The sequence below is a fragment of the Coturnix japonica genome, chromosome 12 (assembly GCF_054131305.1).
Source record: "Coturnix japonica strain WE chromosome 12, WE-NBRP24, whole genome shotgun sequence".
Taxonomy (NCBI): domain Eukaryota; kingdom Metazoa; phylum Chordata; class Aves; order Galliformes; family Phasianidae; genus Coturnix; species Coturnix japonica.
The window spans coordinates 21,969,637-21,996,219 of NC_140674.1; the positions used below are offsets into that span (position 1 = coordinate 21,969,637).

Consider the following 26,583-nt stretch of genomic DNA (forward strand, 5'->3'; position numbering starts at 1 on the left):
AGCATCTTAAATAAGTCACAGGAAAGAATCCTTATTCTCTACTTGGCATTGGCTGGGTCTCAGCTGGAGCACTCTGTACTGTTTTGAGCACTGCACTCAAAGAAAGACGTAGACCAACTGGAGGGAGTCCAGAAGAAAACAGCAAGAATGAGCAGAGGTCTAGCAAACATGACCTATGAGGAAAGATTGAAATAATTGGGTTTGTTTAGTCTAAAGAAGAGAAGTCTGTGCTTTACATAACGATCTTCAAATATGTAAAAGGTGGCTGAAAAGAAAAGAATAGATTGTTCTTTGTTTCCACCATTGAAAGCAAAGTTGAGATAGCATTCAAACTACAGCAAGGATATAGTGGATCTTCTCACAGAGTGCTTGGAGTGGTTGGCTGTGCCTGCAAGGATGGGGGTGAACTGGATGGCCTCTCAGGGTTCCTTCTGTTTTTGATACATTTGTTGTTTTTTATTGCTCCTGATACCATCATAACTAAGGAAGTCCAATTGCTTTCTCTGACTTGTTGTTTTTTCACTCTATGTCCATTCCTTTCAGAAAGAGAATGCTCTGTTATGGGATTGTGATGTTGTTTTCATGTGTAAGTATTCATGTAACTGAAGAACAGAGTGATCTATTATGACATAGCGGTTCCTCTTTTAGACTTACAAGACACTCTTTAATCTCTTACTAATGGTAATATTTCCCCTCAAGCATTTATAATTCTATTGATCAGAGCATTGCTGATGGCCCTGCTTGCAGGAGTGGTATGACAAGTTTGAGAAGTGTGACTTAGTCCATGCATTCCAGCAAAGGCACTTTGCTGAGCAATGACAGCAGTCATGTTTTCAAGTGTTGGATATTTTGCTACAGATGAGGTGTTCAGGGAAGGACACAAAGCGTCGTGTTACAGTGGCCTGCACTGTCAGATTTGTAACATGGAAAAGGCCTAGAGAAGCTGACTTGGTTCTCATCTCTCAACCTGTGGTCACAAAGAGAAGACCTTAATTTACTTTCAGACTCTGAGATGGTAAATCCAAAGAATTAGGTATCTATTTCAGGTAGAGAGTGAAAGAAAAACCAGAAAGCAGACAAGCTTCCTATAGAAGGCTTAGGACAGGGCACCCAGATATCACTGACATCTTTGGGTACCTGCCCAGCGGACACCAGTCATGTGTATGAGACAAGATTCTGAGCAGTGTACATGGTGAATAGAGCTCCATGCCTCTGGATAGAAGTGAGAAGAAAATCATTCTGTTCCTCCTTCCTAGTATAGAAATGCTGGTGAAGACAGGTAGCCAGAGCTGCTCAGTATCATCAGTGTAGTTCGGCAGTTGTTCAAATGTGGCCTGAGACAATAGGATGACAGAGACACAGCAGTTGTCAATAGTTTTAACGTGTGCTTTGATGTGTGGTTCTGTCCCAGGCACCAAAGCAGTGCTGCTTCTCCAAATGCTGTGAAATAAGTTGTCTTAACCTATGATGATTTCGGCTAAAATAAAAAGGTGGATGCTTCTTACCTTATATGCTTGTCTAACACCACCATTATCAGCAATGTTTTCTCCTAGAGTGTTGATTCCACTCAGCTGTGAAAAAAAAAGAAAAAGAGAATACAGTCTCTGGAAGGAAGAGCTGATCCAGGATCTGGCTGCCACACAGTGTGTCTCATTCACCTTTAAATGTGGAGAATTCCCATAAAATCTGAAGTTGGAGGAGAAGTCTATGACAGAAAGAACCTCTGAGAAGTTTCCTTTTCCCTTTTCTCAAAATCCATGCACTCTTGTTTTCCCTAACCTCCTTCTTCCCTGCACAGGTGGCTTTCAAGGACCTTGTATCCATTACTCAGAATTTCTGATGCTTAGTCGTGTGTTCATTCATTCTTCCTATTTTCTCTGTGTTTTTAATGCTCACCTGCTTATCACAGTTCCTGCTAGGGAAAGTAAGCAAAGTCTGTCCTGGGTCTACAAAACAAGTAAAGTCCAAACTCCAGGTACTTGTAATTACCAGTTAACAGACATCAGCAAATCTGCTGATGCCCATGAAGGACTATAGGGCCCATGAAGGACTATAGAGCAAGGGCTTCTGGGGCTGCCACTCAGGATGTACCACTGCCTTGTTCAGATCTGGCAGTACAGCTATGGAGTTGTTACTGCTATTTTTAAGAATCTCTCGCTGTTTTCTCTCAACCATCATGTGAAAAAGTCTTTGCCTTTATGTTCAGAACATAAGATTTTTGTGGTTTTTCATTAAAAAAAAAAAAGCAAACATTGGTAGTTATAAGTAAATCTGGCATACCTGCTGCCCACCTGCTAGGTCCCACGAGAAGTTTCCATACTGGTACACGATGCACTGCGATAAGTCCTTAAAATTGCGTGCAGATTCTTCAGTCCACCAGTCTACGAGGTCTCCATTCTCATTGAAATTTCTGCCTGTAACAGTAGTTTAACAGAATGATGAATATAGGAACAAAAGAAGCATTTGATGCCATAAGAAGGCATCTATATGGAAACTTGGTCTTCGTTTTGTTTGTTCATTGGAATGATTAAGCACGATGACATGTAAAATATTCTGTGTACTCTACGTTTTGTAACTAGAAACTCAACCTTACCGTTGTCATCAAAGCCGTGTGTGATTTCGTGACCGATGACCATGCCTATACCGCCGTAATTCAGGGATTTGGGCTGAGATGCACTGAAGAAAGGAGGCTGCAAAATGCCCGCAGGAAAGACTGCAAAAACAAACCCAACGCGATGAAGGCACTGCCTCGTTCAGCTCTGAGTGCAGCGTGAACAGACCATTTTTACAGATGTCAAGTCTTGCCAAGTGTCAGAGAAATCTGTTGTTTTGTAACTAGCAGTAACTCCCAGTAGGACCGAGGCAGACAGGCCATGCTAGCAGTGAAAGAACTCATAGAATCATAGAATCACAAGGTTGGAAAAGACAAAGGTTGGAAACGACTAGGTTGGAAATTGGAACAGAGAGCTTCTTTTTACCCACTTGTACACTAATTTCTCCATGCTTTCAGGAAACAATTTAGTAAAAATAAATCATTGTGATCTTTTATAAACGAAGGTTCTCTCTAGATACAAAACTTGTATGTAAAGAATGATCTGGCAGTTCTCATACTGTGAATGAAGAAGAACATGCTGCTTGTGTTTGCTTGTCAATCCCAGCACAGTTCTGCCCATTTCTTTCAAGAGGAGAATGAATCATGAGAAAAAAAAGAGGTTAGAAAATGAACAATCACTGCTGTCCTGTGCATAGTGCTGTGCTGTCACAGTCGTTCTGTGTCACTGTTACTTTGGCATTGCATTAAGTTATCTGCATGTTTCTCTGTTCATTTTTATTAGTAGATGCTGATAGTAAAGGCAGGAGTTTAAATGCTGCCCCGTGCAATGGCTATTTTGATGACTGGAAAAACAAAGCAATACTTGGGGTACAGCATCAGAAGGCTGTTCTATTCCTGAAGCCCACAACTAGCAAGGAATTTACTCAGGATGGTGGGCATCAGTCCTGGTGGCCTGAAACACAGCTGCAGTCATTGGGAGCTCAGTGTAGCCTGTGCTTGAAAACAAAAGAGCACCTTCCCTTCCTGGAGGCAGGCAGCTCCCCGGGACTTTCAGCTCAGTTTAATTAACACCCTGCCACCGCAGCCGTTTTTAGACTAAAATGGTACAATTCAGAGTTTTGTTGTATTGTTTTTTCTGCTCTGCCCTTTAGGAAACAATTTATTCCATGACTTCTGTTACATAAAGCACAGATAGGCATTCCTCCTATAATGGAATACATTTCAAGCAGAGATTCAGACAAGAAAGGGAGTGAAACTCCTTGGGATATAAAAGACAGACTACTAATCAGCTTTGGGAACATCCAAGGCAGGAAGAAGCATGAAGTGTTCCCCCAGAATCTGTGCAGCCCTACACAAAAGAAGAACATGCTGCTTTTCTTCCTGAATGTGATTGCAAACCGCAACTCTTTGCCAGGAGTGACTGTTGCACAGCATTCCCCAAAGTCAGGAACACGGATCAGCTCCATTAGGTACAGCTGCAGGGCAGGGGTCGCTGGTACCAAAAGGAAGAAATGCTGGACTGCCTTACTAGCAGCTGCTCCACTGCTTTGTTATTTATTTCTTTATTTATTTGATGTTGAGTGGCTTCTTTAAGGTCTGCTTTAAGTACTGCTGTTGGAACTGCGAGGATCACAGCCATGTTAAGTTGCATTAATGGAGCTCTAGATTTCCTATGTATTCTGCATAAAACTCCTTTTTAGAGGTTATGTTTTTTCTTGTTTTTAAAGAATGTTACTAAGCTAATTCAGACATCACTCTAAAGATCAGCCTGCTTTAATTACCCTGAGGTGCCATAGCTGCAGGGTGAGGTAAGAATTTGTGGCTCAGATTAACCTCCACTAAAAGAAAAATTATTCTGGAAGGATTTAGTAATAATTTGGTAAATCTTACCTATCTGATTTCTACTTGCAGAATAAAAAGCATTGACAACAGCAGCTCCGCTTATCCACCTAGCAACAATGAAAGAACAGAGGTTAGAATTTCAGTTCTTGATGGCAGAGTTAATAACTACAGGTACAAATGTAGAGACTGAATTGCATAATAATGGAGTCTGGGAGGCATTTTTGGAGATTGCTAAGTTCCGAGCCTCTCCTCAGCTAGAGGAAGTTGCTCAGGATGATGTCTGGTCAGGTTTTGAATATCTCCAAGGATGGAGAATCCAGAACCTCTCAGGGCAAGCCGTGCCAGTGCTTGACCACTCTTACTGTTAAAAGTAGCTGTGTCTTAAATGTAAGTGGACTTTCTTGAATTTTGTTGTCTTTTGTTCTGTCACTAGACACCACAGAGAAGGGTGCTCCCTCTGCTTTACTCCTGCCCACCAGGTATATCTACTAATATGATTTCCCGTCCCCTGCTGCCATTTCTTCTTAAAGCTGAGCAATCCCAGCTCTCTCAGTCTTCTGGTTTATCTGTGTTAATTCAGAGGAGTGCACTTCTGAAGTAAATTCCTGCTTATCCTCATTTCATTGTGCTTTGTTTGGCACTGCACAGTGATCTCTGCACAAGAAAAATAAAACACATGAGGATCAAATTTATCTTTCAGATGAACTTAATTGAAAAGCTGCTCTCCAAGAGTCCACTTAATCCACTCCAGGAGCTAAGAGACCAGACTAGAGCTACTCTGCAATACTCAGCCTTCCATGCCATCCCCCTGATTTCATCATCCTGCTGTTAATATAGGTCCAGCCTTTGAGAAAGCAGTAATGCCCTCCAGCCTGCCCTCTTAATAGGGGAAAAAGTGCAGGAAAGTCATCAAATCTTCTCTGATTCCAACTGTGTACCTCCTCCTGTACAAACTAAGTGAAGATCTATATAAGGTATTTTAAAAGACTTACTCCTCTTTGTCCACCTTTTCTCTAAGCTTTTTCAGTCTTTTCTTCTGGGTAAATACTAAATTTTGAATGATGTTTTCAAAGTATTCTTCTTCTTTGTAGTTCAGCTGCAAAGAAAGAGGGAAAAATACTTAGTGGTGGTGTTTGATGCAGTTTGAATTAGGCAGGTGGTTCACATCGTATTTAGGAGCTGGTTCACATTCATGACCAAACAGATGCAGTCACTGAGATACAAACACTCACATCCAACTCAAACCATGTTAAATCTGTGTCAGATTTAGGAGAGCTAGACCGAACCTGTATTACACTGCATTTTAATACATTCTTATTTCCTCTATACAACTGAGTACAAGGTTGAGTTATTCTGTGCAGATGCAGATGATTTGGCTATAGAGATAAAGCCATGGTTTCTCTCTTGAGACCTTCTTCTATGTGCTGTAGTGGATGCTTACCTCCTGGTACTCGCTGTTCAGCTTATTGTCATCTGTCATGATCTCATCTGGATAACCAATCCTCTCTCTAATTGCTCTTGCCTGGGGAAAAGACAGTTTGATGTCCATAGCAAATCTACCCATATTTTCAGATCAGTCATCAATCAGGTGGGCAACTGCAGAAAACCCCCAGCTTTACTTGTACAGAGTTTTTATTTTGATTTATTTTATCACTGAAATCACTGTAAAGTTTATTGTTAATTATAACAGTGGAAACCTTCTTTTCCTGCTGTTCACAATAGCTGGTTAAATCACCACAGATCATTTCTTCTCATTTTCAGTATCACTTTCCTGTAGGTATTCATTATCTATCCACTTAAGCACAGATTTGCCTGGAAGGTTTTCATCTTTCATATAGATATCTCCTATTTTGTACTCCTTCCTCCAGAGAGGCCCCTGCCCATGTAATTTGAATCTGATATAAAAAGTCTGCAAGCTGTTGTACCTCTCTAAAAGAAATATATGCATTTATGTACATATGTGTATATATGTGTGTGTATATAAAAGCGTTACTGCTTTTCTCTTCTGGAAAATGAACAGTTGCATGCTTATTTTTTTAGAGAAATGCACAGTATTTCCAGTGTTTAAGGTTTCACTTACTTTTTCTTCTGCTTTCTTTTTGGTTTCTGCATCCATCCAGGTGAGCTCATCTAAGGTTTTTATGAAGACACTGCGTATATCTGCAATCATTTCCTCCACCTTGAAAATAACCATCAATATGTTACAGATCCGTATGAAATGATTCTGTTATTTTTCCACAGTTACGGCTTATTGGCTAATCTATTGTTTATTGCCACCATCCTGTTTCCCCTGCACTAGCTGACTCTGTGCTGTTTATGGACCATACACTGTGGAGCTAAAGTTAAGGAGCACTTTCAGCCTGGGAATGGGCACAAGCTCACAAAACAATGCTGATTATTCAGGTTACAAAGGATCTGTCAGATATCCATCTGTTGCACGTTGTGCATCTGATGGGATTATTTCATGTATGAATGGTGTATCTTATGCTTTGATTACAGGAGTGATAGGAAGCAACCGCATCTTCATTTTGGGTTTGTTTTAAGACATGTTCCATGTGAGTGAAGGCAGGGAGAAAGAACTGATAGTCCCTGTGGTGCACTTTTGCAGGATGTGATCTGGCAGCAGTGCTAAGAGTAAGCAGTACCTTGGTTCCTGCAGGGGCTGCTCCTTGGGTGTTACTGGCTGATGCATGGCCCACTGCTGAGGCAGCAGTGTACCTTTGGTTCAGGGTCAGCTTGTGGGGCAAGTGGGGTACACAGATACCTCCCTGCCTCCAGGTGTGCGCACATCCAGTCTTTGTATTTCACCTTACTTCACAATGTGGTTGTTTAAATGGAAGCTGGCCAGCTCAGAATTAGTAATGCAGAAGTGCTTAGGTATAATGGGATGACTCTTACATCACACTCATTCTTGAAACTTGTTAGTGGTATGTTGCTTGAGGAGCAAATCCGAAGGTTAGGTCTTTTAGGAAGTGACCTTGGTATGCAGAGAAGTTGAATCAAAAGTGTAATCAAACCTTTTAAAGAAGTGTAATATGTGACAAATGATGTTTGCATGGTGCACAGGGGTAATTTGCTGGAAGTCTTACCACGTGTTTACTGTCTCCAGCGAAGGCTTCCTGCACATACAGCCGTCCCACTGCATTCTCCATGTTGCCATTGACATAGTTGGCACAGCGACGCCAAACAGCAGTTTCTGATGTGGTGCCATACAGAGCCTGTCAGACAGATACATCAGAGAGAACAGTGACTTCAGGGCGCATGGAAGCTGCAGGTGAGCTGATGAGTAGATGTGCACTTGGAGCCTAATGGATCTTCAGTCAGTGCACCGAGCTCCTGTTTGTACTCATGGAATCTAAACGGGCTCACTGTGTGAAGGGCATGTCCTCCACAGGCTGGGGAAACAGAAGAATCATTAGCAGTATCTTCTTTTGTGCACAAAATGCCTTACATTTCATACAGCACAGCCATGACCAGATCATCTTTTCTGGTTAACAATGATCATTTTTTCAACTCAAAAAGAAAGATGAATTTCTGCACCTTACGAAAAGCATTCCTGGTATCCTTGTAGTTACGGCTCAGGCTGTTGACGAGGTCCATTATGAATCGCCAGATCATGTAGTTTTGAAGTTCTCTACATAATAAAACAGCAATAATAAGCTGGTAACGTTTTGAGGCTTTTGAAATATACTGGAAGTAAAATGCAAATCACAAAGATATCTGCCATACCTACCTGGGAGTGTACTTATTAAGGATAGACTTCAGCTTGGTAAGGTATTCTGGGTCATAAACAACCACGTGTTCTGTATTCTCAACATCAATTTGTACAGTTGCCATTATATTATTTATGAATTTTGACCAGTTGAATGCCTGGAAAAGGAATACACGTTATTTAAGGTTAAATGCTCCAGAAACAGCCTTTAGTTATTTTTAAAAATACATCTGCCTTGCACAGTTGTTCTGATCTCCCAACATCTTCACTACTTGTAAGTGGTGTCATCACAGTAACAACTGATCTGGGATCATTTATATCCCCTGTGCTCTAAAATCCTATGAAAATGGGATGGTATCCAGCAGAAAGGGCCCAGACATTGTTTTATTTTCAGAATAACGCAATTAAAAACGTTGTGGCTCTTTCCATTCAGCCTGGGAAAGCAGGAATGGTATTTTCAGTTAAATTTCACTTACTCCTGTGCTATATATGACTAAGGTTTTCTAAATCAAAGCATGACAGAAAGCTTTATTTCTTAGCATAGTTTGGCTCTGTAGACGAGAGCAGTAAAAAAATTTTTTCAAGCACACGGTAAGGGCTTGTTCTGAAGTGTGTTGAAGTCCACATAAAGCTTTATTTTAATAGGCTTTAAAACAGACACACTGAATCCTCTGTCTGTAATGAATTTTCCTCTGTATGCCACAGTGTGATATACTGCAAAAGAAACGGTCTAATAGCAGGTCCATGAGCATCTGACAGCAGGATGCCACGGCAGTTCTCACTAAGATGGGTGTTCTCTATTGTTTCCTGCTTCCCTGGTGCCAAAACCCCACGTGCTTTATGCTGGTGTTCACCAGAGCCCACACAGCACTCACTGGGCAGTACCTGTGAAGATTATTTTCTGTTGTTTTCATTCTGTCTCATCCACCCATGTGAACAGTGTTATTCTACTGTCTGGGCACTCTAAACAGGAAGCTCTTGATAGTTTGCTGATAAAAATAATTCCCCTTTGCTTGGTCTTTGGTCAGTGATATCGTGTGCCTCAGAAAGGAGGTGGAGGGCAGCCGTGGCTGGGGAACAGGCAGTGCCTCGCTTCCTGGCTGTGTGCTGTGCTGCAGGCTCAACCCTGCTGCCGGCACTGGGGCTGCATGCAGAGCAGGGTGCACACATGGTCACCTCCGATTCCTCCTGCCTGGGGGGTTCACACCTGCAGCTGATGTTCAGCAATATGCATTGTGTTTCTTGTCCTCTGTATGGTACAGGCTGGGACAGACAGATCCTTATCCTTCTGCTTGCAGTCTGTGCGGAGTTGTATATTCCTACAGCAATTTAGCCGTTCCCTTTGTGAATAAATGACACTGATTTACAGCTGACACTAAACAGACTGCTTTAAATTCCTTATGTAAGCCTGCAGTCCATGTCATAGGAGATGAGACTCTGTGGACCAGTTTGGTTTAGAAAGCAATTCAAATCAGAAGGTTAAAATCATAATCAAAACTGTAGAGCCACATTGTGATTTTAGTAGGCTGGGTGGGTACTCATAGTGGAAAGGAAGGTGTTGCTTTTAAGAAAAGCGAATAATCCTTGTGCTTCCTTTGAAGGAAAAAAACCTCACGTTAATTTTTAAAATGTTTGCTATGCTGATTTGTTTGAAAGTCAGTGGGGATTTTTTCCCTGTCTGGTTCCCTTGAGAGGGGTAACTTCTTGTATCAGACAAACTGTAGCTGAAGAAATCAGATAAGCTTTCAGGAATAGATTCTCTTCAGTTCTGAAAGAGAAGCACCAAATCTAAAGCTAATTTTAGGAATAATTGCTGTTCTATCCTTAGGCCATTACAACAACAGCACCAGCTCCCATCATGTGTCTTTTGAGCATTTTTGGATAAATTTAGAGCAGATGATTACTGCTGATCTGCAGTACTCCCCAGAAACTAAAAATAACCTGGGCAATACCGTCCTGTGAACAAGTTAGCTTCTGACATGATGATTGCATTCTGACATTATGACTGTAATGGTAACTTGTCAAGTTAGATCTGTGGGAAAAGGTAAATTATGAAACTAATTGAGTTAAGCAGAATGGAACTGTCATATAATTTAAAACTGAAGAATTTCAAGTCAATAAAAATAGCAGAGACTGTGAAACTAGGATAGGAATAATATTATTTCGTTGTACCTCAGTAACTGCAGCCAGGCCCTATTGACCTGCTTGCCTGTGTGCAGGCCATGGAAGGCAAAGCTGTGTATGATGAACACGGGCATGTCTGGTAAGCGAGCTGTTAGTGGGATGGCACACCTACATTATCATATCTTTAGATATCCTTTAGCTGGACTTTGTGGTGCCATGAATTAAAGGTCATGCTGTGTAAGTGGCACATGACTCAGGAGACAGTTCAGAGCTGAAACGTCCTGGGAGAGCAACAGTGGGAGGAACAGGCAGAATTTTCCTCACGTGGTCATAATTTCCAGGGCTCCTTTCTGCTTGCTTTGGATGATCATCCTACAGGGGGAATGCTGGGGAAAAAGAGGACCTTTTGGTCTGAATCTGTAGCTCTGGATGAACAGAGGGCCTGAACAGTCAGAAATGATCATACAGCATGTTGGAGAGAATTGCTGGCTGCAGTGTTTTTGGTCTCTTTGTGTTGAAGCAGAGATGCGAGATCTGCCTCCAAGTCAGCAAAAACTGGGTATGGAAGCACAGGGTTCTATACATAGTGTGATTCAGCAGATATTTAAGTAATAGGTGGTTCAATGCAGGAATCTTGTTTGACTTAAAATTTGTGTAAGATCAAGAAAAACGTGTCAAGCTTCATTATTGACTCTCATCAGCCAAGAATATCGATATTAATTATCACTTACCATATTATTTATTTCCAGTGAAAAGTTGTTCTGGAGTTGTGCCAGTGTCATTTTGTTGTACATCAGAAGTGGATCGTTTCTATCTTCAGACTTTGTTGTTGCCTATCAAAGTTAACAAGGAGATTGAGTCAGTTCACAGGAATCTTGGTAAGCAGCAGTAGAAAGCAAACAGGATGGTTTCTGGCTTCACACGTTACTACGAGAAGTTTGCAAAACTGCAGAACTTGTCCTGTGTATGTAAGTGTCGCATTTCTTTGGGCAGTGTGTGCATTCTGGTCAGTGTGCTTGTGCTGCTGAGTTCCCTCTGGCTCCACTGCAGGCCATTTGTGCAGGCAGTGCTGTGCCTGCCGTGCTGTACCAGGCAGGTTTGTCAAAAAGCGAGGCAGTGGCCACTTGTACTCTTTATCAGCAGCCCCCGCTGCAGGGAAATGCCGGTTGTGTTTCCTTTCTTACTCCCCTTCAAATCTTTCCCCCAAAAATTCCTTTCCTTTGAATAGTTTCCTATCTCTGACCAAAACCCTGAAGTGTGTTTCTCAGGAGAATGTGAAGTAAATGAAAATCAGATGGTTTTAGTTTATACAAATGGAGTGTTTGGGTCTGCCTCTGCCAAACACATGCCCTCGCTATCAGCGTAACTTACAAAACCAGCTGAAGCTAGGAGATCTCTACTTTGACTGTTTTACAGTCATCCCCAGCTTCAGGTGCTTTTGGAATGTTCAGTAATCACAGACCATGTTCCTGCTCATGAATGCTTTCATTTCCACTTGTTTATCTCAGTGCAAGTTTAAATTCTAGCTGTTTCTCCCAGGGATACTTTCTGGAGAACGGGCATTTGATTAAAAATGCACTTGAAACAATCAGCATTGTGGAACAGCTTGTGTAGGACAAACATTACTTTGTGTTGCGTGGCAAGCCAAGGGATGGGGATCTGCTGCTCTGATAACCAAGCAGCCTGCTTGGAGGAAAGGACAAAAGAAAAGAGGCTCCAGCAGCATCTCCTAAAATGCACTTTCTATGGCAGAACACACACCAAGCCTGTCTGTTGCCCTTTTCCCTTGAAGGGCTGCTGTGAACAGTTTAGGATGAAATAGTTTATTTGTGGAAAACAGGTAACTCCTGTTTGCCTTGCTCATCAGAAGGCCTGTCTTTGTATGTGTTCTTCTTAGGTATTCCAGACCACGGGTACTTCTGGTCAGCATTTGATCCCACAGAGTAGCACAAGCGTGTAACTTAACAACTCGCTGTACAGTTAGTTGGCTCCCTTAGGTATGAAGGGGGTCAGGTATTTAAAGATACTTTGTAAATCAGTTTTCTTACATTAGCGATCTCTTTCTCCAGGTCCATGACTCTCTTCATTTCTTCAGCAACCTGGGTCTCATTGAAAGAAATGTTTCTTTCTTGTAGGATTAGTTTGGCTACAGAAGTCATGAAATCAACGTAGGCAGCACATGCCTGCAGGGAAAAACACAGATGGTTTAAGGAAAGAATTCTTCAATGAATATCTTGATTGCATTTAAGATTTCGTCCTCATTTTACGAACAATGTGTGGCTCTTCATCTCCTCCTTTGATAACTGTGCAGCAATTGATTCTCAGGTACTGCTAGATCACAAACAGAAACGTGAGAGTTTCCTCATGGAAAAGTACTGTGCAGTTTGTAGCACTGTTCAGACCTAAGCACTGTCAACTGCTGCACTGTGTTTTCATTATTTAAAATGAGACATTTGTGGGTCCATATTTAAACTACCACCTGTGCTTTTTCTAGTTCACTTTAATTATGGCTTCCAAAAATACTGTGTCCAAAGAGCAGAGTTCCCAGACACATAAAACCCAGAGAAATGATGATGGACTGTGGGATTGGTGCTGTGGGCACATTATCCCAGAAGCAGCAGCTCTTGTGCGATTACCTGGAACATCCAGAAATCGTTTTGCTGTGTCTGAGTTCAGGAGAGCTTCCTACACTGCAGGTAGTATCATGTACATGAAGTTTAATATATCTGAATTCACCAAGGATAGGAAGGGAAACATAGAAGTATATTCCTTAAATGGTACACTGTGAAATATCTTAAGATCTTAATTTTATTCTAGTTCTTCTTTGATAAACCACTCTCAATTTTCTTTCAACCAAAATGCTGTTTTCAATATACTTTATAAAGGCAAGGTGAATGCATATTAAATTAGCTGTAATAATGAATCTATTTTAGGCAAGATATCTTCATCTGCTGGAACACTGGGAATAGTAGGATTAATGAGGTGTGCATGGTTGATTAAGCAGAAATCTTTTGGTGTGTCCAGTAACCTAAGGCAGCAGGATGCAGCCCTTCTAATGAATGCTTACATTTATATGGCCATTCCGATGGCTCCTTTCTTTGCCATCCATCTCCTGTCAGCCTCCCCTTCCTGCAAACAGCACCTGCGTGTGCTGGAAAACCGAGCAGCTCATGAACAGTATTGACAACAAGAGTTCAGAAGGAAAGGTGGCTCACAACTGAACTCCGTGTTATTTTTAATTAAGTCAGATTGATTTATCAGGGAGAAAAGCCCATTAAACCACTGACAGCTACATTAACTCACAGAATAGAATGCATAGCAGGCCTGCAAATACCTTTCTAAAATATCCAGATCCATTTACAATTAAGAATATATGCCTTAATACAAACATTGCCCCCAAAACAGCAAGTCAACAGGAATCTCCAAGTACTAATCATTGCACTTTATTTTTGGCTTGAAGGTAAAGATCAGTGCATGTCACAGAGCAGACAGTTAAGTCAGCTAACTTCAGATGGACTGTATAAATATCTCAGATATTGTAGAGGAAACTTAGATGTCACAATAATTCCTGTAAGAGTATTCTCTTAAAACAGAAAATAAAAAGTTGTAAAAATGACAGAAGTTGCACTTGCAGCTCAGTGGTTGTAAGTACTGACAAAGCCAGAGGTTGAAGGGCAGGAGGCAGTACCTGGTTTGCTGTATGCAGCTCAAAGAGTAGGATGAGACAGCAGGAAACAGAGCCAAGCAAAGCTATCAGAGGGCAAGGACTGAAGGGAAGAACATCCCTCAAATGGAGCACTCAGGCTTGTAAAACAGTTGCAGAATCACAGAACACCCAGAAGATCAGTGGGGCCAACCTTCATGGGGATGGGGAGCCCAGATGAGATGATCTGTCCTTGTCCTATTGCACATTAAAACCCCTGGTGGAGGTTGTTCCAGTCTCTGACTGTTCTTTATCTGCCTTTCAGTGACTAATCTCTGTTTCTTTTTTTAAAATGCTTCCCCCCTACAGTCCCGAAGTGCAGAGCTGTGTGATACCTCATGGTAGGTCAGAGTTCAGAATAGAAATTGTGGTTTCTTGCGCTGCAGAGGGTGCAGTGCAGGAAAGGGAGCAAACTGAGATACGTGATCTCCTACAGGCCATGGTAACGTGATGATAGTAGAGCTGAACAGTTAACATGATTTAATGTAATCTCAATTATAGTATAAACAATTAGCATGTCAGCAAAACACCTATAAAACAACGTGCCTAATATGCTTTTCATAATTTCTGTGTTTAGTTACCCAGAAGAAAACTGGCTAATTAAAGGTCACTGTGGTAGCACCTCCAGCTGCTCAGCCCTCACAAACACCTCAGCCCTCGAAGGCTTGGAGCACTACCATGGCTGTGAGTGATACTCAGGGTCAGTGCCCACGGGTTAATGAAATCGTGAACAAACAATAACATGAATTAAAGGCTATGAGAGATTGTAAGTATTTAAAGCAGTTCATATGATATCATTGTTTAGCTGATGCACTTTCATTAGGCAATTAACTGAGGGGACTGTGGTCTCTTCAAATCTTTTATGCAGTAAAGTGTGATCTTTGTTCCAAATGGTTGTGTTTTTCTCTTCCTAAGCCTATTAGTGATAATAAAAGTCATTTCCTGAGGTGATTAGATTATGTCTTCTGACTTAGGTTGGCTCCAGCCAGTGGATCCTTTCACTGTATGCCCATTATGGGCATGAGAGCAGCAGTAAATGTGTGCTATCTGGACTAACCTAACCTTATTCCTGGACTCCACTGTCACCCTCAGCATTTGCTGGTTGATGCCAGTCAACCATAGTTCATTAGGCATGATTTTGTGATCAGCAAACAGAGGTGATCTATAAACACTTCTAGCTATTTTAATATGGGATGTCTCTTGATTCAGCTGTAAAGCCTAGCAGATGTGTAATAAAGGTAAACATTTAAAGCTTATTTCCTTTCAAGAGGTCCTAAAAAAAATTCCAAGTAGCTGTTCATGCAAGAATTATGTGGAAAAACTACTGTTTCTTCCAGATGTATGCTAATTAAAAGAGGAAAAAAAGGGAATGGGTAATGAAGGCAGCGAGACAGGTTGGGAATTCTGAGGCATGGTGATACTAGAGGAATTTGCAGGCTCCTCATCCAGTGCTGAGACAAGTGGTTAACACTGGCAGCTGGAGCCGAGATGGAAAACACTTGGCTCCTAGTGCAGCCAGGAGGTCAAACAAGGACACTAACATTAATGGCATAATAATATAATATCTCCTCTTCAGGACACTTGTACTGCCTCCCATCCTTAGCTCATTTGTTTCTATATCCCCCTAGTCTCATTCATCTGTATCTTCTGCAGTTGCTTTTCCTTTCCTCCTAGCTCCTGATTTCTTGTTTCCTTGCACACTTAGCCAGTTTCTTCCTCCAGTCTTACACATTGTTCTCATCTGCACATCAGCCTTGTTTAAATGCTCATAACAACTACCTTTCTATTTCAGTTTACCCAATTCTGCCAGTAATGGCTCCCAGTGTAGTATTAGAATCAGTCTGGGGAGAGTCTGTTCCAGTTCTTTGCCAACCTCACTCTTGGCAGGTACACCTGCCTTGAAAAACATAGGCTAAAAATGCTGGAATGTAGTCAGTGATCTATCAGCTCCATCTTACCTCTTGGTATGCACCTGTGCATTCATAGTAGTCACGAGAAGGCAGGCCAAGCCCAGGTTGGTCAATCTGTGAATGGAATTAAAGTTAACAAATGTGTAAGGAGAAAATGGCAGAGCATTCTGCTGTTCTTTGGTCAGTTGCAGGCTGCTGATGCTTCACTCTGGACTGCATGCCTATAACTTGTGTATATCTATCTATGTATGTCTCAGTTCTACTCACCTTCCCCGAGAATAACGATGTATCAGTGCAGTGCATAAAGATTATTAACCCTGAAAATGGACAGGGCACCAGCAAACCAATAAGAGAAGCTGAACTACAGAGATCCTCAAACGTCTACACACAGTAACATTCAAACCAGTTACATTTCTCTGGGCTAACATGTATGTCTGTGCTTCCGGCTCTTTTGCTACATGTATATGATGAGCGAGGCAGTGCCATCAGGCGGACTTACATGAATGATGTGTGCTGAGGAATTCTTATCGTCTGTGCCAACAAAAAAGTTAATAAGGACCTTTTTCCCATATCTGGCGTTGAGCAGAGCTATAGCTGTCTCGGCTGTCCAGGCAGCACCTGGGTAAATGAAAGGTGCACACAGTCTTTTTGGTAAACAGTGACAAATAAGTCACTTAGGATTTTAGCAGAGAAGGATGTGGACTCTGATTATCTTACCGTAGGAAGACTCCCAGTTGTTTGTTGCTACAGGCCAGTCAGATAAGTTTGCCAGCAGTGTGATTAAAGGCATTCCGCCTCTGCTATCGATGGTTGCTTTTGGGAAAAATGAAATGAATTAACGCAGCATTTTAGAGCATACAAATGCTGTACTGTTGTAATGAGCTCAGAGTTCTGAACCTGAGGGCTCTTTTCACCATCAGCACAGCAGAGTTGTGTTCTGATGTACGCCTCTTCTTTAAGATTTAAAATACATTTCAGCCATGACTGCAGACAACTTAGGCAGATCCCTAGGACTGTGGCATTGAAGAAGTACCGTGTTTCAAATATAAGTAGAACTTACGTAAAATAATAGCTTTGAGAAATATTCATCATTTTATGGAAAATATAAAGAAGTGTGTGAGCAGCACTGCTGTCTGATTGCAGCTCGTAGTGACAGCACCTGGCTCAAATGCTTGGAGTAAACGATCTCTGTGGCTTTATAGAAGCTCTGACACGCCAGAGATTTTCTACCTGATCTCTTCTAAGACAGAATTAATTCCTATTTAACAGAAAGGACTTTGGTTTAAATATCTGCATTACTCAGGAGTAATGTGGACGCACTTAAAACATCAAAGCAATTCAAACAGGATATACAGCACTCATTGTACCACTGATGTTCTTATGTAGCTCTCTGAAACTCCAGAAGAATTTCTGATAAATTCTGTGCTGAAACTACAAGTAGAGAGATGCAGCTCACTTTGGGATCATTCTTATGTAAGCTATATGCAATAAGTACAGGAGGAACTTACTTTCATTTATGCACGATCTGTACAGAGTTTTTGCCTTCTGCACTGCTGTTATATCATTGGTGCTCGGTGTGTCGAGGACATCTGGAACACACAGCAAATATACTTCAATATCTGATCTTTATTGGAGAGGAAGGAGCTGTGAGCCCCTGTCCGTGCCTGCCCTGCTGTCACACTGGGCTGCTGGCTCTCCTTGCCCCTTGCAGCTCATGTTATGCACTCCTTTACAAACACTGCTCCATAGAAACAGAAGCCTCAGCAAGACTGTGACATCATGAACCACAAAACTGGTAAAAGTAGGATCTAAGCAAGGAAGGGACATTCAGTCTCCAGAGAGGTTTTGAGAATCTTTTGTGAGTATAAACTCAGTGATTTCTTTGACTATGTTACTTTATTCTGAAAAAGGGGAATATAGATAATTGGAGAGTGTTACTTCTTGTGGAAAAAGAAATGTTCATAAGTCTATGATGTGTCTTCTAGAGAAATGCTTCCAGATCTTTGAGGTGTAGTGGGTGGAATACAGATCTGCAGGACAGGGCTGCCAGCATCCAGCATCACAGCTGACTTCCTTTGTCACCTGGCTTCCCTGCTACTGTTAGTTCACAAGAGTAATTATATAAGTTATAATGCACAGATGGGCACACAGAGTTCAGGTATCAGAAAGGTCAGGTCAAGTCAGCTCTGCTCCAGTGTCAGACACAACAGTGTAACTTTAAAGGTATTCTGCAAGCAAACAGTTTGTGGTGGATTATCCTGAAAAATCCTAAAATATTTAGTAGTATTTTAAGCTTTGCTAGATAACCACACCTTGTTAGAATTACATGTAGGCCAAAGAAGAAACTTTATATAGTCCACAAACATAAACCCTACTGACCTTTTAAGACAACTTCTAGTTCATCTCTTAAAATGTCAAAGTTGCTATAACGGGAGCTGGTTTCTGGAATGACGTTCCTCTTCAGCCATCCTCCACAGGCATATTGGTAAAAATCACTGCAAGGCTCTGCAGTGGTGTCCATGTTCTCAATGATTCGGGCTGCTGCAATACAGGACAAATCAAGGTGTAAGGGCTTTTTGGGGAATGGCAATGAATGCATTTGTTTGCTCTGAAGAGAAAGTTACTTTCCCTTTTGTTTAGAATAGGCTCCAGCCTACTTCAGTGTTCTAGGCCAGGCCAAGTACTGGTCAATAAAAAATAAACTACCCAGTAAGTTTAGGAAGTGTCTGTCTTGGAAATCAAAACTTGTCTGGACAGATCTTGAACAACTCGGTACTTGACTTTGCATTAAGCAGGACAATGGGACTGGATGGTCTCTAGAGCTCACTCCCAGTTTCAGCTCTTCTGTGAATGTGTAAACTCTGCTGTCTCATTTTCTTTCTAGTTTGTTCTGTTCTATTTAGGGGTAAGTGGATGTTTTGAATGGTGTGCTTTATTCCTGTCCTAGGTCTGCCCCTCTGCTGTAACAGAGGAAGACTGACAATTATTGCCAAGCTCTTTCATTTTAAGGGCATCCTTAGGAATCCCTTTGTCAGACTGGAGCATCTAGAGGGCAGCACTGTCCTTTGGGTTGTCCTGACATGTTAGTCGAGCAGCAACGACCTCAATAGCCAGCACTTGACATCACAGCGGGCTCTGTCAGTGCATTGTGCCAACCTTGCCACAACCTTGCCAGGTAATGGTGAGCTGGAAAAATCTTCTGACACCAAGACAGTGTAATTCTTAGCCACTCTATTTTCACTTTTGGAGAAAAGAAAAAATAGCAACAACAAAACCAAACAAACCAAGAACTAGAATAAGTTTACGTCTTGTGTACATCTGGCAACTTACTGTCTATGTAAATCAGCCTTGCTTGAACCCTGGAATCAGGTTGCTCTGCTGGCAGTCAGTATCGGTGCAATCTTTCTTTTCTACTACTGTGATATAAAAATTATCTATTGTAACATTTCTGCTGCGGAGCCCAAAGCAGCCAATGTTAGCACATCAAATTTGTGAAACCATTTATGGTTAAATGCTGCAAAAATGCAATTATTACCATGAATAAACTAAAATCAGTTAAATGTGGTTTTGCCATCAGTGAAGCCCTGAAGCTTATGTGTGGTGCCAACACGTGAACTGCCCTTCTGAAATCAGTGGGACCTCTTAGGCTGACAGACTCCTAGAGGTGCAGTAAGTTATCTATGAGGTAATACTTGGGCCCAGCGGAGCATTCAGGCCTGAGCAATGGGATGTTTTTGTGCTGGAAGTCAGAAGTGTGAGACCGATGAGTATTTTGTTACTTAGTTCTAACAGAGTTACTCATACAAGTACAGAAAATTCAGCGCAGCACTTTTCCCTAGCCCTCTGTATTGCTCTGATGAACCAAATGTTGGTTCTGTTCCTGTGCTTAATGTGTTTATTCAATTTCCAAGCTTGCACTGAAGAGTGTAGAGACTTGTTTGAACTCCTTTTAATAATTAATTTTATCGTAGTTCTCATCATTGCCAGCTGTTGCTTTAATAGCTTACAAATAAAGTAATAAAGTTGGGATAACAACTAGTGACCTGAGAAGGATGTGGGAGAAACACTGTGTGCTTGCCTGGGTGCCGTTAATAACAGAGATATGAACATTTCCTATTCTCATCAGTGCTGTCTGACCCCAGGCAGTGTGCATCAGGCCATGTGAGACAGCAGAGAAACATATACACAAGTGCACAGATCACGTGTTATCCTCATGTGCTACACAGCAATGGATTTCACAAGCATCACCATGCAATTACTGGTATTCCATGCTGTGTATAACCAATTGAATTTTCGTTGTACTTTTTCTAATTCTCATCTATTTGAAGCTCTTCCAATTAAAGCTGCTATAAATTCTCTCAGTATTTTCACTTGATTCTTTCTCAGTGTCTTGTTCCTATGGCAGAGACTTTAATCATATCGCAGTTCTGGTATTAGACATCACCGCCTCACTTAATGTCTATTCCAAATTGTATTTCCTCAAAGACTTAAATGGAATTTCCAACGTTAATACTCCTTGTTCTCTATCTGTATAACTTTGTATGTCATTCCATGTGGTCTGGAAAGAGAACCCAAATCAAACATGGAACTGCTGCAGAATCCTGATTTCTAGTAGTATTAAACTTGTGGAGTCATCCCATTGAGGTGAAGCAGCAGCGACACATTTTATTTCCCTAGTTTAAGAACCTTCTGGGTTTGTTTCTTTTCTTTTTAATATGAAAGTTGATTTATTTTGTTCTTTCATCATACAGTTCTGAAAATCTTTCAGAACTACATCATGAAGTTCCTTCCCAACACTCCCCTCCCATTGTAAAGAATCTGACAGTTATATTTCACTTAACAGTCATACAAGTTTGGAGAAGACCCAGGACTTCTATAGCATTTTCTGCCTTAAGTGCATTATATCACTGTGGAACAGTGAAATCTTGGCTTGTTTTACTCAAACTTCTTATTGTATTTCAGGAATATGACATTGAAAATGAGCACCGTGAGAGATTAAAAAGGCTGCAATGGAATCGGAAAATTGATCTGATCGTTTTTCAAACCCCAACATGAGCTTTCATGATGGCAGAAAAATCCTTTGTAAGTATGTCTAGAATACAGTGATGGGCACCTGAAATAGATCCTAAGAGTTACCTACACTGTGTTGATGGTGGCAATATACGGTCATTGAGACAACAGGCTGTGCCAGGGCTTCACCAAGCAATGATTGCACAGGACTCAGGTGAGGTGGAGATACTCCCACTACTGTCTGAAGTGAGACCTGAGAGGAGCAGCCCCAGACAAGAAAGGAAACAAACAGAATGATGCTTCTGCATTGTTTCTGGCATGTCTGAAAATCTACATGGGGCCTGTGAATCCAAGTGTTTCGGAAGCCTCTGGTGGGGTGCTGTGCATTCAGATTCCTTAGCAGTTTACTTAGCTTGCATTACATAAACCCTGGCTTGAAAACACATTTTTTCTGAATGCTGACTGTCGAAACCTGTATGAGTGCTCACAGCTCTCCCTGTGTCTCTTATTGACACGGTGGGTCTACACCTTCTCCTGGGGCTGTCTTTTCCCTTAAATCCCAGAGAGGCCAGTCATGAGGTACAGAATTCACACAGAATTTATCAGTTCCACTTGACATGAAGATAACACGCAGATCTCACTGTATTTTGATGCTTTTCTATTAACTACTGATGCATCAAATCTCCAAAATGCAGCAGACAGTGCAGAATATTTCACTCCAAGGGCTCTGACTTGACTAACAGTTGGCATGTAAATATATCTGAAAACATTGTGGATTTTTTTTACCATTCAGAAAGAGGGGAAAGGGAAAGCGTGGCTAATTTCTGCCTTGAAGCTTTTTAGTAGACTTCTAGTGGAATTCTGACCAATGTGTAAATGGAGGATTTTTTCTGCAGTTCGGGCCTTACTGAAGAATGACGTTAGCTGGGCAGCCTATAAAACACACAGCTTTTCCTGGACATGAAGACTAATTCTGCCTCTCCTCAAACAGCAACATGGCATCTTAAAGAGCTATTAGCAGTCAAGAGTCTCCTTATAGGCATCTTCAGAGGCACAGCATTTCAGCACACGCTGTAGCACTGCCTGAATGCTGACTTGGGGATGAGGAAGAGCTGTTTTCTGGTTCACTGAAATCATTTTCTGCTGCTGGAGGTGTTTTTTGGAGAGTCTGCTTCTGAGTCTTGAGCCAGCCTGACCCTGATGACTTTATAAGACTCGGCAATATCACGTCATGAGGTTTTACATTACAAAGGGAATTATTTGGGATAGCAGATCACATGCCTCCATGGGCTGCATTTGTCTACACTGAGCTAGCAACATTATGTGGTTGTCATTTTGTTTAAAAGTACAGACATATATTTAAAACATGGGTATGTTTGTTCTTACCTGACTTGATGCAGTCTGATGTCTTGCAAACCCCATCTAGGAAACAAAGCAATCATACCTTTAACTTCTACTCAATGTCAATACAATAAAAGCTACTATAAATTTTACTTTCATTAACAGTCACTTTGGAAATTGCATTTAACTGCAGGGTACAGTGAGATAAGGGTAAAAGAACAGCGTGCATTCAGAACCTGAAGTTGATAGGATCTGGCTCTAAAAATGCTGTTATCCTCATCCCCTTGGGACTCTCAGTGCTGGTACCCACCATGCACAGTCATCTGAAGAGAAGGTTCTATCAATCAATTGGTTGTGGTAAACATTTTATTGCAGAGGAGGAGAAATTTGGAGAAAAATAGAAAATGGACTGAAACCAGTTCCAAAGTTGATGTGAATGTAGCAGTTCTTTGCAGTGACAAAGAGGAGGATTTGTGTGGACGTTCTGCCACATTCACTGTGCAGCCCTGTGAGCAAAATCCATGGCTCCAGAACAGAGATTTCCTTCTGAGATCCAGAAATATGGCACTTCTTGGTTTTCATTTCAGAAGGGCATTTTTTCCATTCCAAAAATGGGCAATACAGTAGTAAAAAGTTTGAGGGGAATTATTAAGTACTTTAAAAAGGTCATTTCTAGCGTAATTAAACATTCATTAAACACCCACAAAATGGAGTTTTGAACATTCTCGTATTTTCCACTCCAACCAAAATATCGGTATTTCTGCCTAAACGGAGCTATTCTCAATGTTTTGGTGTGGTTGCTGAGCTGCAAAACCTTCGTGTGACTGCACTCAGAGTCCTTGTCACAATGTATCGTGGGTGGAAAAAAACCAGGCTTTTCACCTGTACAGGAATGTGGAGGAAGCTCTGCAGCTCGGGGCTCTTTGAAAGGATTCTCTTCTGTAGTTTCCGCTTACCGAAGCATTAATTACAAGCAGAAGTAGCCCTAAATCCAAACAAGCAGATGGTCTGTGTTTCCCACCACTTTGCGTAAGTTAATGTGCTGAGTCCCAGTTGGAAGCCAAGCAGTTGTGTGTCAGTGTGCAGCAATACAGGCAATACAGAGTGTGGATGCAGTGTTACAGCTCCTGTCACTGCACTGTGCTGTCTAATGACATACATGTAAAGCACGGTGATGGTGGAGCTGCTGCATCTGATTCTGGCACAGTCTTACAGCATCAGGCAAACATTCTGAGCTGACCATTTAAAACTTTCTTAATGTCTCCTGTAGTGCAACTATGCGACACTATGCAACATCGACTTTCCTAATACAGTGTTTTAATATACTGAATCTTCAGTATTTTTTTTTCCCCCAATATGAACAGCTGGATTCCATTTGATAAAACCTTTTTGCATAATTGCTTAAAATGCTTTTATATTGGCAAGTATTTGTACACTCCAAGACATCTACGTGTACTCACCATCATATGTAGCATACAGGACTATCATTGTGATTGCCACAATAGCCAGCAGAATCACTACAACAGTTAGCCCTATTTCCAGGCCACTCCATCGCAGTTTCTTCTTTGGTTTTGGAGTATTCATCTCAGTTATATCCATCTGACTTTCTGACTTGCCCATAACCCAGTGTCTGTAAAGGAAAAGGGAAAAGTCACTGGAGAACACTGAATCGCGGGTCTTGGAACTGGCTCCTCATCTGCATAGCATCCAAGATGCTTCCTGGATGAATTTCCACACTTGCCCAGAGTTTATCTGTAACAGTGCTGGAAAGTCACGGCACTGAGATGTGTGTCCTCTCCCGGTGCCCACACACAGTGCGTACCATGTGCCGGCTGCCTGCAGGAACAGAAGGGTGCTCTTCCTTCGTGCTAAGAGGCTGCCGAACAGAAAAGGAAGGCCAGTGCACTAAACACTGTTTTAAAACTCACCGTGTAATTTAATCTTGTGTGATGGTACAGGAATTCACAAGGAAGCAAAGGCAAGTCCCTTGCCTGAATAAAAATTAACTTAATCTGCCAGTTACTTATCTGGTGCCAAAGGTCAAAATATACCATTGTGCTTCGCTGTCATCTTTTAAAATATCGTGTAAGCAGTTCTTGACTGCAGCTTTACAGCTGTCACTAAAAATAGCAAAAAAAAAAAAAAAAAAAGCAAAGTAAGTCAGTATCTGCTGGGAGCATGACACAGTGACAGCGCAGAGATTGAGGCTTCACAGTGATAACCACAATACTGCAGTTTGACCAAGCTTTGCTCTCTCTGTGTGCTCCTGTTTGCTTAGGGCCTGGGCGCTCTGTGCTGATACTCACATTCCTGAACACCTGACGATGTGTTCCTTATGTTTTGGCACTGGAAACTTGGCAGTGTCTGTTCACAGCGTTCCCTGCTGGAGGTCCTCTTGTGCCCAGCACACTTCCCTGCAGTGGCAGTACCAATGGGAAGGGTGCCTTTCTCAGCTTCTACTACTGCTCAAGTCCTAGACTTGAACTTCAGGTACGTTCAACTGGATGAAGTTGTTACTGCTGCCTTGGATTCATCCTTGTCTCCTCAAAATGCTACAGCCTTTCAGACTGTAGTCTTCACTTTTTCTCACCTCTTTTCTGCCTGATTCCTGTCCTGTAGTTCAGAGAACCACAGAATCACAGGGGTTGGAAGGGACCCAGAGGCCACCTGGTCCAACCGCAAGTTCCAGCAATCCCTGCCTCTCTTTCCATGGCCACCTCAAGAGCCGGCTCCCTCTTGGCAAAAACACCTCCCTGCAGTATGTGCTTATCAGTGAAGATACAAAGTAATTCAGTATCTTGGACCTAAGTAAACCCATGTTGTGCTCCACCTGCTTATGTAATGCTGAAGTGTGCCCATGAATGCCATCACAGTGACACTGCTGACCCAAATGAAAGGAACATTTCACATCAGAGCATCTCCCCTCCCCTCCATCACTCTCCCCACACAGTGGGCTGCACACCGTGCCAGCAGTGCCAGGGATTCTGCAGCTCCCAGCCCAGCTCTGCCCTGCACATCTGCACCACTGCCGCCCCTTCCACGTTCTTTGTGGTCTCTGAGCAGTGGGTCTGAAATCCCACAGAGCCATGCAGAAGTAAGAGCTGTGCTGAGAAACTTGTCCTGCGTTAGCAGTGAGCTAGAGATTCATAGATAATGTAAAAGGAAACAATTAACCATTTATTAACCATTGTACCCTTCTCACTTCCAGTCATACCAAGCAGCAGAAAATGTAATTTATATTGACTTAATGCTGACCAATGAACACTTGGGGCCTAATTTAAGAAGTTGATGTTTGTCTTCTGACTCTGGGAGCATCTTTAAAGCATTGAAAACATGGTTTATGGGAGCAGGCAGAAACACTGCACCTTTGCATGCCAATATGTTCCTTGCAGCTAAGTTTTTCCATGTGAGCTAATCTTGCTGTTCCTGCAGGGTGCTCCTTGTGTTTAAAGGCATCCCGCTAATTTTGACCTCTGGTTATTTAGCGAATGTATCCCATCTGTGTTAACAAACTTGAGGTAGAAGCTTCTGTATGTGCTAACTGCAAGCACACCCAAAGCAGAGGAATAACGTAAGCAGGTAAATGCACGGGTAATGTGGTTTTCTTACATTTCATTTAGCTGCCTACTAAAGCAAAGATACAGCTGAAATTAATTTCTCGGTCCCCGGTCTGGTTGCACAGGGAGCTGATGCAGTAGCTTTTCTCCTTGGGATGCGTATGTTTAAAGCTGACTCGAGGCATACCTGCTTCTCGGTGCAGTCTCTACATGGAATGCAGCACAGCAGCACCCTACCTTTTTTGTCATTGTGTGGCACGCAGCGTGCAGACGAGCTGCTCCCGGCGCGGTAGAAGCACGGCGCGGCAGCTCGGGCTGCCCGGTGCCGCCGGGCTCCCCGCTACAGCCGGTGCTCGGGCTGCCCGCCCCGCCCCGTGCGCTCGGGATGCCGGCAGCCCGGCGGAGTCCTCGGGGCGGCCGGTTCCGTGCCGCACGCTCAGCCGGCCGTACGCTGTATGCTGTGCGCTGTATGCTGTATGCTGTTCGCTGTGCGCCGTACGCTGTGCGCTGTTCGCTGTTCGCTGTCTCTCGGCTCCGCGCCGCTCGGCCGGGAGCAGCAGCCGGCGGGTGGCGCGCCGGGCCGGCGGGAGGAGCGGCGTGGGCGGGGAGGTGCCGGCGGGCTCCGGCCGGGCCGCACCGCGCGGTGAGGACGCGCGCTCATCCGCCGCGACACGGGAGCACCGGGCGGGCCGGCTCCGCCGCGCCGGGGTGGGTGTCGAGGCGCCCGCGAGCTCCGCGCCCCGCACGGCTCGTCCCGTCCCGTCCCGTCCCGTCCCGCTGCCCGACGGCACAGCCGCCCCGAGGCCGGTCCCGCGGCACAGACGCCGGGC

The 26,583-nt window shown here is 42.7% G+C and overlaps 2 protein-coding genes across 9 annotated transcripts in view; one reads left to right on the top strand and one right to left on the bottom strand.

Moving 5' to 3' along the window:
- The window catches only part of LOC107318420 (uncharacterized), a 53,019-nt gene that overhangs the window by 8,861 nt on the left and 17,575 nt on the right, over positions 1-26,583 (top strand). The window contains exons 1-2 of one of the 4 annotated variants that reach the window (XM_085513708.1): positions 10,979-11,110; positions 20,808-20,927. The exons of 2 other annotated variants lie outside the window; for them this stretch is intronic. The gene's annotated coding sequence lies outside the window, so the exon portion shown is untranslated. Of the gene's footprint in view, positions 1-10,978; positions 11,111-20,807; positions 20,928-26,583 lie in introns of those variants that run through there. One more of the 4 variants, XM_085513710.1, reaches the window with a different exon arrangement.
- The window catches only part of MME (membrane metalloendopeptidase), a 32,105-nt gene that overhangs the window by 5,294 nt on the left and 228 nt on the right, over positions 1-26,583 (bottom strand). The window contains exons 1-20 of one of the 5 annotated variants that reach the window (XM_015872197.3): positions 25,991-26,204; positions 23,657-23,826; positions 22,242-22,277; positions 18,225-18,386; positions 17,354-17,434; positions 16,563-16,658; positions 16,345-16,463; positions 15,894-15,959; positions 12,281-12,415; positions 10,964-11,065; positions 8,130-8,266; positions 7,937-8,030; positions 7,486-7,614; positions 6,477-6,575; positions 5,838-5,918; positions 5,389-5,492; positions 4,445-4,503; positions 2,594-2,713; positions 2,281-2,414; positions 1,506-1,571 (exon numbers count right to left, since the gene is read on the bottom strand). In XM_015872197.3, coding sequence (XP_015727683.1) covers positions 1,506-1,571; positions 2,281-2,414; positions 2,594-2,713; positions 4,445-4,503; positions 5,389-5,492; positions 5,838-5,918; positions 6,477-6,575; positions 7,486-7,614; positions 7,937-8,030; positions 8,130-8,266; positions 10,964-11,065; positions 12,281-12,415; positions 15,894-15,959; positions 16,345-16,463; positions 16,563-16,658; positions 17,354-17,434; positions 18,225-18,386; positions 22,242-22,277; positions 23,657-23,816 — 1,980 coding nt within the window. In that variant the 5' untranslated portion in view covers positions 23,817-23,826; positions 25,991-26,204. Of the gene's footprint in view, positions 1-1,505; positions 1,572-2,280; positions 2,415-2,593; positions 2,714-4,444; positions 4,504-5,384; positions 5,493-5,837; positions 5,919-6,476; positions 6,576-7,485; positions 7,615-7,936; positions 8,031-8,129; positions 8,267-10,963; positions 11,066-12,280; positions 12,416-15,893; positions 15,960-16,344; positions 16,464-16,562; positions 16,659-17,353; positions 17,435-18,224; positions 18,387-22,241; positions 22,278-23,656; positions 23,827-23,937; positions 24,105-25,990; positions 26,205-26,583 lie in introns of those variants that run through there. The other 4 variants (XM_015872194.2, XM_085513705.1, XM_015872196.3 and 1 more) reach the window with 4 other exon arrangements.